The 11,327-nt window shown below is 52.7% G+C and overlaps 6 protein-coding genes across 6 annotated transcripts; 3 read left to right on the top strand and 3 right to left on the bottom strand.

Annotated features, from left to right (window-relative positions):
* Positions 1–446: 446 nt before the first annotated feature.
* N7498_000753 (exosome non-catalytic core subunit CSL4) lies at positions 447–1,190 on the bottom strand (the record flags this gene model as incomplete). Its single annotated transcript, XM_058447816.1, has 1 exon — positions 447–1,190. The coding sequence occupies one exon, from the start codon at positions 1,188–1,190 to the stop codon at positions 447–449; it is 744 nt and encodes a 247-aa protein (XP_058313227.1).
* Positions 1,191–1,634: 444 nt separating this feature from the next.
* Positions 1,635–3,687, bottom strand: vac8 (protein anchor VAC8; the record flags this gene model as incomplete). Its single annotated transcript, XM_058447815.1, has 6 exons — positions 1,635–1,966; positions 2,041–2,790; positions 2,849–3,094; positions 3,147–3,260; positions 3,315–3,435; positions 3,520–3,687. 6 exons carry the CDS (start codon positions 3,685–3,687, stop codon positions 1,635–1,637), a joined length of 1,731 nt encoding a protein of 576 aa, XP_058313226.1.
* A 1,411-nt stretch (positions 3,688–5,098) lies between these two features.
* Positions 5,099–6,919, top strand: N7498_000751 (FHA domain protein; the record flags this gene model as incomplete). The annotated part of the gene is made up of 3 exons (XM_058447814.1): positions 5,099–6,111; positions 6,162–6,258; positions 6,311–6,919. The coding sequence occupies 3 exons, from the start codon at positions 5,099–5,101 to the stop codon at positions 6,917–6,919; spliced, it is 1,719 nt and encodes a 572-aa protein (XP_058313225.1).
* A 745-nt stretch (positions 6,920–7,664) lies between these two features.
* N7498_000750 (uncharacterized protein) lies at positions 7,665–8,120 on the top strand (the record flags this gene model as incomplete). The annotated part of the gene is made up of 2 exons (XM_058447813.1): positions 7,665–7,804; positions 7,871–8,120. 2 exons carry the CDS (start codon positions 7,665–7,667, stop codon positions 8,118–8,120), a joined length of 390 nt encoding a protein of 129 aa, XP_058313224.1.
* A 239-nt stretch (positions 8,121–8,359) lies between these two features.
* On the bottom strand, positions 8,360–9,568 carry N7498_000749 (transposase; the record flags this gene model as incomplete). Its single annotated transcript, XM_058447812.1, has 1 exon — positions 8,360–9,568. The coding sequence occupies one exon, from the start codon at positions 9,566–9,568 to the stop codon at positions 8,360–8,362; it is 1,209 nt and encodes a 402-aa protein (XP_058313223.1).
* Positions 9,569–9,921: 353 nt separating this feature from the next.
* N7498_000748 (bestrophin family protein) lies at positions 9,922–11,277 on the top strand (the record flags this gene model as incomplete). The annotated part of the gene is made up of 4 exons (XM_058447811.1): positions 9,922–10,049; positions 10,103–10,244; positions 10,297–10,853; positions 10,914–11,277. The coding sequence occupies 4 exons, from the start codon at positions 9,922–9,924 to the stop codon at positions 11,275–11,277; spliced, it is 1,191 nt and encodes a 396-aa protein (XP_058313222.1).
* Positions 11,278–11,327: the final 50 nt, after the last annotated feature.

Here is an 11,327-nt window from a genome sequence, read left to right as displayed (position 1 = left end):
TGGAACAATAGACGAGAAAGTAGGTCCTGGACCTGTTTCATTCATCAGTCGGTGGGTATCACATAATTTTGGTGGGGACTGGTTTGAGTTCCCACGCGCGAAGTTGGCTAACTTGCGTTGCCGGTTGCAGGGAGGTAGGACGCAGCACTGGCCGATCTGGAGGGTTGGTTGTCTGGAATGGACGTGCCCCTCATAGAAGCCTCATATCTTTCCCAGGAGAGGAACCTTGCCAAGTTATTTCAACTTGATGGAGGTTCAAGTTTGGCGGTGTTTTGTGTCCTATGCTGCAATGCGGGGATGCTTGGTGTGCCTGGGGAACGAAGGGGTTCCTCTGTTCAGTCACAGCCCAGACATTTTGAAATGAGAGGCTGTCGATAGCATCAAATTACTCAATGACCATGTTGTAATGGAGACCAAGAGTTCGGTAATAAAAGGCAACAAGCCCCTCAAAACGGGCGAGCAACCTTTCTTTGTTCACCGGCACCGGTGACAGGGTCCCTCATCTCCTTCCAACTGATGGGGAACATCATGTTTCCAGCATCGCTGCGAGCCATCACCACACCCAGGTCGTTGCGGGCAGTGGTGATGTAGTAGAAACTCTGGTCACCAAGGGAGATGACCGAGCCGCGAACGATATCGCCGACGCGGAACATCTCATCCATGACAACGCGGTCCTTCTCGACAGCACGTACATCTTCCTTGCGGATCAGCGCCTGGAAGCGTAGCTCGTCAGTGTTGCTGTGGTTCTCCGGGTTGGCGGCGGATGTCAGGATGGAGGCGACGTTATCGTTATCTGAAGCGAGTTTCGAGGGATCTGGGTTTGCTGCGGAGGCGTCGTCAAGCACAACGAGAATGGAGACTGCGGCTTGTCGCTTTTGAACTCGGGTGACACGGGCCAGGACGATGGAGTCCACTGCGGGCAAGGTGTTGTATCTGGGCCTTGACTTCGTGGTAGAGGCTGAGGTTTTCGACGGAGCTGCGCCTATCTGATTCGCGCCAGGAATCACCCGCGAGACTCGCAGGGTTGACTTTGTTTGGGTCTTGGGTTGAGCGGGATCGACGATGACGGGACCAGCGATGGAGGCATAGATGTTGGATTGCTGCACGTGTGTTCCAGGTCCGGCAGAGTACGTGGCTACAGAGCCCAGGCGTTGGCCAGGGACGGCCACAGGCGGAAGAGAGGTTGCCATTGTGTAAAGCCCTCGAGGGCAAAGAATTGGAAAAGTTGATGGTTGACAGATAATCGATTTTTCTGCCGGGGGAGAGCTATGGCCGGCCCGGAAGTAGGTTTCCCCGCCCCTCTGTATGTGCTACGAGCTCACGAAAAGTTCCCATGGCACGAATTAATTATGAAAGGCCCATATCTAGCTTGAATACACGGTGTATGCGTAGAAACATGGAAGAGACAGCGGAACCAGCCCAGAAATAGCGTGGACATGGAAGAAACGGGGAAAACGCGAAAGGCCCTGACCACTCCATATGCCTGCTGACCAAAAAACCGAATTCGGTGGATTGAATGCCCATACTAACACCCAAGGGAAGAAAAAGAGGGAATCAACAAGAGCGGAGTCGCCAAAAGAGGTACGAAAGGACTGAAAAGTGGGTTGCCGCGCACGTCAAAAAATCAGGAGGCTTTACGTTTCGACCAGGGTCTGCTTGGGACCAGCTCCCAGCAACTCCAGGCATCGCCGTGCAAGAGCGATGACTTCACCCTCGCCGTCGTCCGCATCCTCCTCATCGGACTCGATGTTCTTGTCGGAGATTGATTTCACCATCTGTACAATATCGTCGGACTTGGAGATGTAGCCGATGAGCTTCTGGTCTTCCGACTCGAGCAGTTGGAGAAGAGTCCAGATGGCAATGTGCTGGAAGGTCGGATCTCCGCTGGCAAGGAAACGCTGGAGATAACCGTGAATGCCGCCGTTCGGGTCTGCCCAGTCGCGCACAAAGATCGAGTAGTCTCCCACTATACCCATGTTAGTGGTTGATTCAGCAGGGTCTAGATGTATGGGGAGGTGGAGAAAGCATCAATGTATGTACCTTTGGAAGACAGGTTGCCCAGGGCAGCCGCGCTGTTCCCTTGCACCTCGATACTCTCCGAGTTGGTCAGCGGTATCAAAACGTCGAAGACGCCGAGATTGAGAAGATGAGATTTGAGATCATCGCTGAGAGCCAGTACAGCGATGGCAGCGGTCATTTCGGATTGGACGGTCAGTGGGACCCGGAGAACGAGATCCTTGCACTTCTGAACTGCGCCGGCCTGTAGGACGAGTTCTTTGTTACGATCAGAGCTAGCCGCAAGGTTGCGGAGCGTGGAGATGGCATGGCATTGAATCTCTTCGTTGTCAGTTGAACCCAGCAGATCCACAAGAGGCTTCAGGAAGCCGGCTTCGATGATCGGGGATTCGTTGAGAGGATGAATAGAAATGTTGCGAATACAGGCAACGGCGGAGAGTATAAGAGGAAGATAGGACGACTGGAGCAGTCGCAACAACGGAGAAAGTCCCTTCGCTCGGACAATCTCCAGCTGGTATTTCTCGTCGGAGGCAAGATTGCGCAGAGCGAGCGCCGCTTGGCACTGGACCTTGGGTGTGGAAGAATCCATGAGATGGACCAAAGACTGGACCAGCCGACCCTCTGTTTGAGCGAGCCGTTTGCGATTGGTCGAGTCGACGGCGATGTTGCTGAGAGCAGTTGTGCAGTAATATTGGACGTCAACATCGGGCGACGAGAGGAGTTGGACGAGAACGGGAATGGCACCGGCGTTAACGAGTTGCTGTCGGTTGTCGTCTGATTGTCCAGTTAGCCTTGTATTCCTACCACTGCCTCCGGACCCAAAGCTACTCACCAGAATGTGTCATGTTGAGCAGTGCACCGGTCGCATTACGCTGCACACGCATATCCTTCGACTTTGCCAGGCGGATCAGAGGACCCAGCGCTCCCGAGCGAGCAATCTTGGCCTTGTTCTCCTCGTGCGTGGCCAGATTGGTTATACAGCCGACCGCATTACATTGCACTTCCACATTCGGCGACATCATCTGGCGGATCAGAGGGGCCAGCCCTCCGAGGGCGACGATCAGAACTTTGTTTTCAGCTATATCGAGTCAGCGGTCGGGACGGGCCATGGAAGCTTCCACGGTGCATACCATTTACAGCCAGATTGCCAAGCGCGGCGCTGGCGGCTCGTTGGACTTCGATATCAGAGCTCTGGAGCAGGAAGAGGATGGGCTCTAAGGTGTCTCGGTCGACTTCGCGCACATCTGTAGGTAAGACGTCAGGGATTGCATTCCCTCCATTGATAGCGTCGCACGCACCTCGTTCTGTGATTTCAGCGAATGTCAAGCTCGCGCTGCGTTGTAGGTCGACGTTATCGGAATAAACGAGAGTGCTCAGAGCTCGTAGCGGCTCTCCGGCGAAAAAGTCGGTTTCGTTGCGCTGGACAGGGGGGTTAGCAATGAGTGGCGTAACGAGACCGAATAGGCCGACCGGGGGAGTTTGAAATCTCAAACTAAGACGTACGTTTTCAAGATAGCTGAGCAGGTCTGAGACAGCTTCCCGTTCATTATCGGCCAAGGTGGCTTCGTAGATGCCATCTCGAGACCGGCCGCCGCCCAAGCAGTCCGAGATATGACACCATTGGTCGACGGCCGATAGGCACGACCGACAGGTGGTCACGATTCCACTCATGCCTCCTCAACAGACCCGCATCAGAGCACTACCAGCAATCGAGACACGAAGAGGGTGGGGGTTGGGGAGGGCAAATTCCGCGGGGAGGTGAAAGCGGCCAAAGGTGGAGGCTGGAGACCGTTGCATATAACCGTGTCCAAGGTTCTGGGATGGGAACACAGAAAAAGGCGGCGCGTGATAGGGAGGTCAAAGGGTGGAGCTTCAGTTGACACCGACTCCAGGGGTGGGAGGTCGAGGAAGGAGGGGAGGTGGAAGAGAGAAAGAGGTTGCAGGAGCTCACTAGTTAGTCTCCAGTCTCCAGTCTCCTTCCCCCTCCGGTCTTTTCTGCCTCCACTGATAACAGATTCAAAGATGAACAGAAAATTAATACTAATTAACCAAATAGCCTTGGCCACGATCACAGTACAGACATGTGGTTTGACCACTCTACCAGTCTACCTTTTATTTCTCTACTGCGACGATGCTAGAGGCTGAAGCTTGCACGTCACATCATGCCGAGAGCTGCCACCAATCCGATCGCCGGATGCACTTGGGCACCGCATTTGCACTTGACACTTCTATGCACGATCAGCGCCATGCAACTATAGTTACCCGGGCAGCAGCTATCGGAATATAGCAAAAACTGTGTATATGTGCCACGCCCAAGACTCCAGGGCTTTCACATTCTTCCAGTCGGGTCCGTGCCCGAAATCCAATGAGGTCAACGCCTTGTGATTAGGACGTTGCAGCAGTGCAGCTGATCAATGGGATGATCTGGCCGCGTGAAGAACTGCATATACAAAATCACATGGAGCGTCGGCTAATCCTACGCAGGCAACGCATGGCTCCAAGTGGAGGCTAATTTCCCCGCAAAAGGCAATGATGACAAGGCAAGATCCCGCATAACCATTTGATGCGGATGTTGTCACTATCGCGCTCTTCACCTAGTTTCTCTAGTCCTCGGCCTAGCGAGGATTGCCTGGATCTCGTTGGTCGCTTAATTTCAGCCCACGACAAGCCCGCCTGGTGTAGAATCTTAGATGGGAATGACAAGGGAAGGCTGGTTCTCTGGTTCTCTGGTTCTCTGTTCCATTAAACTCGGTCACATCATACCTTTCTGGATTCCTGCTCTCCGGTATTCTGTCTCTCCTCCCGTTTTGGCCTTGGCTCCCGCTCTTTGTTTCCTTCAATCATCAATCATGTCTTGGTGAAGCCCTCGCCTTTTAGCCCAGTCGCAGATTGCAGACTGCAGATCCCACATCCCAGACCCAAATCGCAGCCCCAGATCGCAGACCCGGATCCCAGGCCCTAGAATCTACCCACCGCCCGCGATCCTCCCTTTGAGATTCGAGATCCCAGGCCAACTGGTCCTGGGTAGAAAGATTGTTTCTTTGCCCGTCGCGCGTGCAGACTGCACGAAGAACTGAGCCCCATGTCGACCTCAACTGCCACCGCCTCCGCCTCGCTTTCCGACCCTCCTCGCCCGGGGCGTCTTCGCCGCTTCAGTCAGCTACGAGCCTACACCCAAAATCTCTCCCACTCCTCCCCCAGTGGTCAGCGCTCCCGCCCCAGTTTGAGTAGCCGAGTGCCGTGGTTGTCGCCAACGACACCGTCCGGCTCTGTTTCTCCATCTTCTTCAACGCAAGTGGGGAACTCCACTCCTCCATGCCCCGAAACTGATCAACCGACACTGTCTCGCTACACCTCTGCGCCCACCTCCAGCTCCCACGATCTCGTCGACAGCCAGATCTCGTTTACTGAATCATCGCGATCGACACCTCCCGACGAGCCGAGCCTGACAACTCATGCCATGGCGCGGCTGAGGAGTGCATCCGCTGTGCAAGGTCGCCCCCCGCGAAATTTGGGTCAAACCGCCATCCCAGATGCGCCCACGTCGTCACCCGAACCGGTTGCTGCGGTGAGCGACACTCCAGTACTGACGGACACGACCCCGGCGGAGAACCAGTCCTCACCATCAAAACCTCCACAGAAGGCGACCATTAGGTTTTTCCCCTATCAGGACTCTTACCAGAGTTCTCGACCTTCGTTGCCATTCATTCCCATTTCGCGCACACTTCCCTCCGAAAGCTGCGTCATTCGGGTCGGTCGATACTCGGAGCGCGATGGGATTCCCAACCCCAATCCCTCCGAACCCTCTGATTCCCCCGTGGGCTTCAAGTCAAAGGTGGTGAGTCGAAAGCACTGCGAGTTCATGTACATCAATGGTCAGTGGCACATAAAGGATGTGGGCAGCTCGTCGGGCACGTTCCTGAACCACATGCGCTTGAGCCAGCCGAACATGGTGTCTCGCCTGTATTCCATCAAGGATGGCGATATTGTACAACTAGGCATTGATTTCCGGGGAGGAGAGGAGATGATCTTCCGATGTGTGCGAATTCGTATCGAGTGCAATCGGGCCTGGCAAAAGCAGCAAAACGAGTTTAAGTATGCAGTCTCACACATCGTGTTTGATGCCTTGGCTAACGTCATCATAGTAAAAACACCGAAAGCCTGATCAAAAACCTGGGCAAAGGGGAAACCGCCGATTATTCTGGCTGTCGCGAATGTTCTATCTGTCTTGGTTCCGTCTTGGTTCGTCGTTCCTTTTCATACTCGCTGTTTCACGTCGCTAACTGTGTCGCAGCGGCCCTACCAGTGTCTGTTCATGGCAGCTTGTGCCCATGTCTGGCACTACAAATGCATCAGTCGCTTGTTGCACTCGCCAGATTACCCCATGTTCCAGTGTCCTAACTGCCGGGCGTTCACTGATTTGAGTGCTGAAGTCGATGACTCGAATGATCACGAAGAGGGAAGCGTCCAAGAAGAGCCTGCGCATGCAGGGGAAGACAACGAGGCCGCAACGCGCTCGGAGACGCAATCACTCGCAAGTGTACAACAAAATGGAGACCAAGAGACACAGAATCAATTAGAACCCCATCCTGAAGAACCGGATCTGGTCACCGATGTTGAGAATCTGCATCTGCAGGATGAACAGGCCCCCGATGCGGACACGGAGGATACTGGAGGCTCCGATTCCCCCGCTCCAAATGCGAGCAACGACGACCTTTCTCGCAGTGCCACCGCGAACATTCCAGGTTGGCAATCGACTCTACCTCTTAATGTCCCTACTAGTCGACATGCCCACCTCCGGGCCGACACGCCTGTTCGCTCGGAGACGTCGGATGATAACCCGCTAACTCCGCGAAATGACTCGGGTCCCCTGGCCTTTGACGGCCGAGCGGGAATGCCATAATCTGTCATCGTGGAGTATATACGCCTACAGATGATATTGGGACCATCTACAGAAACATTGCGTGAATTGACTGTCATGGCTCCATTGAGCGAGCCTCACCACATTTTGCATCTTACATCTTACCATTTTCATATTTCTCGTTTCCGGCTGCAATCTTCCTCCATGATTGAAGCCCATCTGAGCTCACATCCGCTGCATTTCTCCATAGCGTTCATATGTCCAATTTGATTTTCTAGGTGCTCATGGCAAAACCGGCGTTTCCTTGTTGACACTCCACCCTCCCATCGTTTAATATACCCGCTTATCATCACGGGCTTTAGTTCAGGATGATGAAAGGGAGGAGGAAGGTGTATGTAGATCCCGAATTTCTAAAATTTTACCATATCTAGGAATATGACAAGCTTGGAACTCAAATCAAGGTTATAGATTAAGTGGTGCTCATATTCCTTCTAGAGAGGGTGGCTGCTCTGCGCCATAATGATAGTAGTGACCATAAAGACTAGAAACAGACCAAAACAAATACAGGGTAGTAGTAAAACACTTGATTAACATGGCATAACATGATTCGTAGCCGCAAGTGCAGGCTAGGTGCATTGACCTGTGATCTGATAGTCTTCCCCGGATGGTTGTCGCTGCCAAGCTGCAACATGCTTTTCGTCTCCAACTGCCGAATCGTGCTATCCATATCTCTACGCTTTGGCTGTTTCCCGTTCCCTGGTTTACTCGCCTTGGGTTCCAAGCTGAAATGCAACTTTCAATCGAAGCGATCTGGGATAACAAAGCACTTGTGATGGAACTCCTCAAGTGCCCCCCTGTCCCTTCTGTCCGACGATCGATCTTCGAGCCGGCAGCGCAATTCATTGACCCTGCTTTCGGGTTTGCCATGTAAGTTTTCCGTTTCCGACGCGCCCTTTTCTTGAGCGGAGGCGAGGCTAACACCTGTTTACGTAGGGACTGGGTATACTTCTACTTCTCGGTCTTCAAGCCTTTTGATGTGCAGGGATTCGTGACCTCGTATTTCGGACTGGCTTTCTGGGCAGTTATGTTCGTGTTTTGGAAGGTGTATCATCGTACGAAATTCGTCATTTCGACCGAAGCGGACTTGTATTCTGGAAAGGCTGAAGTTGACGAGGAATGCAAATTCTGGGAAGATGGTGGATGGGAGGAGAGGAGGAAGGCTGAGCTGATGCAAATGTACTGAAGGCGCCGAGCTTGGGAGAAAATGTGGTGAAAGCAAGATGCATAGTCCTGCCCAGGAGATCGTATATCTGGCATCCTTGGAGTTCTGTCGAATCGATATATTGTGAATCTGATCTAAGATGGTTCACGTAGCTACACGTGTAGGCTTCTTAGCCTAGTGAGATTTCAATGTTCCCTAACAAATCTGTGTTTCCTCAATATGAGAGGTGTCGACTTCTCCATCGTTTGGAGTCTGGTCACTTACCACTCACCGTGCGACCAATCTGCCGGCATGTTGGATGGGCCAGCTTGTAGCGGTTGAATCTTCTTGTACCTATTAAATGGGAATATACCGTTGTCGGCAAATGCATCCGTGATAACCTGAGGCTTCAATGTTTCCTCACGGACGGGAGCGAATTCGGCGATGAAGTCTGTTTTCTCGTCATCGGCGTCGTCAGGCGGGGTCCGGTAATATTTTCGCTTCCAATAGTCCTTGTAACTTTGGAAAGGTTTGACGTCGAAGGGTTGCATCAGATGTCCTATGTTCGGCGGAAAACAGAATGGGATGATCAGGTGTTTCTCGCGAAATTGGAGGAAATTGAAGGTCAGATTTTGAGGTTGACCTCTAAAGAGTACGAGCCGAGGTTGACCATCTGCGGCGCGATCTTTGGTTTGGTGATGGAAAAATTGGATCCATTCCCATGCAGCCTTCTCAGTGATTCGACCGTTCGGAGTATGATTGAACGTAGTCCCGCTGGGAAGTCCACTAGCCGCCGACCACTCGTCGAGAATACGGTCGCTTTGAATAACGACATATGGAGCTGCTACCCACCCGTCCGCGGCGATGCATTCCATCGTGGTTGTCCATTCACAATAGGTTCTATTCGAGCGGATACAAGGCACTGGCTCAGTGTTGCTGGCAAGGACCATGACCGGCTTGTTTCCCCGGCCGATTTGGAAAACAGTTTCGTCGAAATTATAGATGTTTGATGGAGAAATCCCGGCAATCAAAGCCTCCAAACGGTCAAACCAATGCTGCAAAATCGCCAAATCTGATGGTTCGAGACGTCTCTTCTTGGAAGAACGCGATTTAAACGGTTTCAAGTCATCTGGTAGGCGTTTGATGAAGTGATTAACCCAAGTCTGGCTGATCTTGGTGTCGTTCCCGTCACGATTCAGAATTTGGCTCGCGCTTGTTGTGATTTGAGATGCCGTAGGTAGAGAAAATAGCTCTTTTACCTGCCGAATCCACTGAATCAAGAGTCCCTCTTGTGCATCATCAAGTGTCTTGGAACCAGCCACACGCGCTGGGGGGGCCGGATGGCAGTTCAGTTGGTGCGGTTGATTATGATCACCAGGGGCGTTCATCTTGTGTTCCAACGCGGCGAATGCTCGGGGATGCGTCAAGGCCGTTGGCTGACGAGCGGGTTTGAAAACGCGTCCATTGGTGGGATTGTTACCTCTAGGCATGGTGGTATGGGAAAGATGTTGTTCGTGAAAATGATAAACAATCACGACGCGTCCCGATGTCTCCTAAGGGCGGTGTGGATGATCAACCTTAGGCAACATCCGCTCGGTGTCGGGTGGAGTGTAGACGATATAGAGTACAGCAACTTATTGGCGATGTCACCGTGCAGGAAGAGTGACCATAGCGTCCGCCGCCCATCACACGGACCAATCTTGAGAAACCTGTCAAAGTTGCTTCCCCGCGACTTTCCAGGTTGATCATCCGTTGGGTAAACCGTTACGTCGTAACCTTGACACAGCGGTGTTTACTGTACCCCGGCGTCGATCTACTGGGATCGTTATTGCCAACCCACGCGATGCCGCTGAACTTCAGCGAGCCGCCGACCCCGACTCTGAGTCGCCAAAACACCTCTTTGGTCGGGAATCACCACCAGCGACGAACCACACACCCTCACCTGCTGTCATCACGTCGAAAGCCAAGAAGGTGAGCTCTTACTACAGCTGGAGTACAATCAAGGTGTCTGACACGGTTTGTAGATGGCCACTGGTATTTCGCTTCATCAAGGGAGCAATCCACGTGGAGATATTGCTACCCGTGTTTCTGCATGCCGTGTTTACGGCCTTTGTCGTATACCTCGACACTTATGCCTTTGATACCGTCGGAATACCCTCTAGCATCGTAGGTCTTTCCCAAATCCTTTTCAAGGGCCTACCTAATTACCTCCAACCAGATCCCATCACTATCCATCGTCGTAGGCTTGATCCTCGTCTTCAGGAACCAGACCTCCTACAATCGGTTCTGGGATGGGCGCAATGGCATGAGCTCAATGAACACTTGTGTTCGCAACTTAACACGCACAATCCTTACCAACAGCTACAGCTCGACGCGCGGCCCGCCTACGCCAGCCGAGCGTGAAGATATCGAGCGCACTATTCGGATCATGATGGCCATTCCGTACGCTGTCAAGAATCACTTGCGCGCTGAATGGGGTGCCGCCTGGGAATTGGGTAGCGTGTTTGGAAATGACTTGGGCGAGCGTGGCTCTGCGGCTTATAATCCCGACTATGCGGGCCTACTCCCAGCCGGATTGGAGGGACACGAGGACGAGGGACTTGGTCTGCCGTATCAGTTAACTTTCTTCGTGGACGGGTTCATCAAACGTGGCGAGGATCGCGGCTGGTTTAATGCGCCTGGTGCAAGCCAGATGCAGGCGCAGCTCAATGCTCTTCTGGATGCGTATGGCAGGATGGAGACTATCAAGTTGACACCCATGCCAGTAGCTCATCTGTGAGTTCCAATATCTCAATTTTTGAATTTCAAGGATGTGATGCTAATAACGAACTCTAGAATTCACCAGAAGCAGGTTCTCGCCTTGTTTGGATGCGTTCTTCCATTCGCTATGGTCGACGAGATGGGCTGGTGGGCTATTCCCATCGTCAGCCTGGTTATCTTTACCCTCTACGGTATTGAAGGCATTGGCTCCCAACTGGAAGATCCATTTGGCTACGACCGGAATGATATCAAAATGGATGCTCTTGTCGGCGATTCTAAGATGGAGATCGATACCGTTTTGACCGAGTGGCGCAATCACTCCAAGGCAATGGATGGTTTCCGTGAAGGGCAGATCCATGGAGATCGGTGTCAGGAGAAAAAGTACACCCCTCCTGATCTGTTCCTCAAGCTCAGAACGAGACCGAGAACCTCGAATTGAGAACTGGTTTTGCCGACTTGGCCTGCTTGCTCTTCTGTATGGATAGCGTT

The sequence above is a fragment of the Penicillium cinerascens genome, assembly GCF_028974065.1.
Source record: "Penicillium cinerascens strain IBT 15544 chromosome Unknown contig_16_segment0_segment0, whole genome shotgun sequence".
Lineage (NCBI taxonomy): Eukaryota > Fungi > Ascomycota > Eurotiomycetes > Eurotiales > Aspergillaceae > Penicillium > Penicillium cinerascens.
The sequence above is the reverse complement of the archived record's forward strand: the minus strand, read 5'-3'. Positions and strand labels throughout refer to the sequence as shown.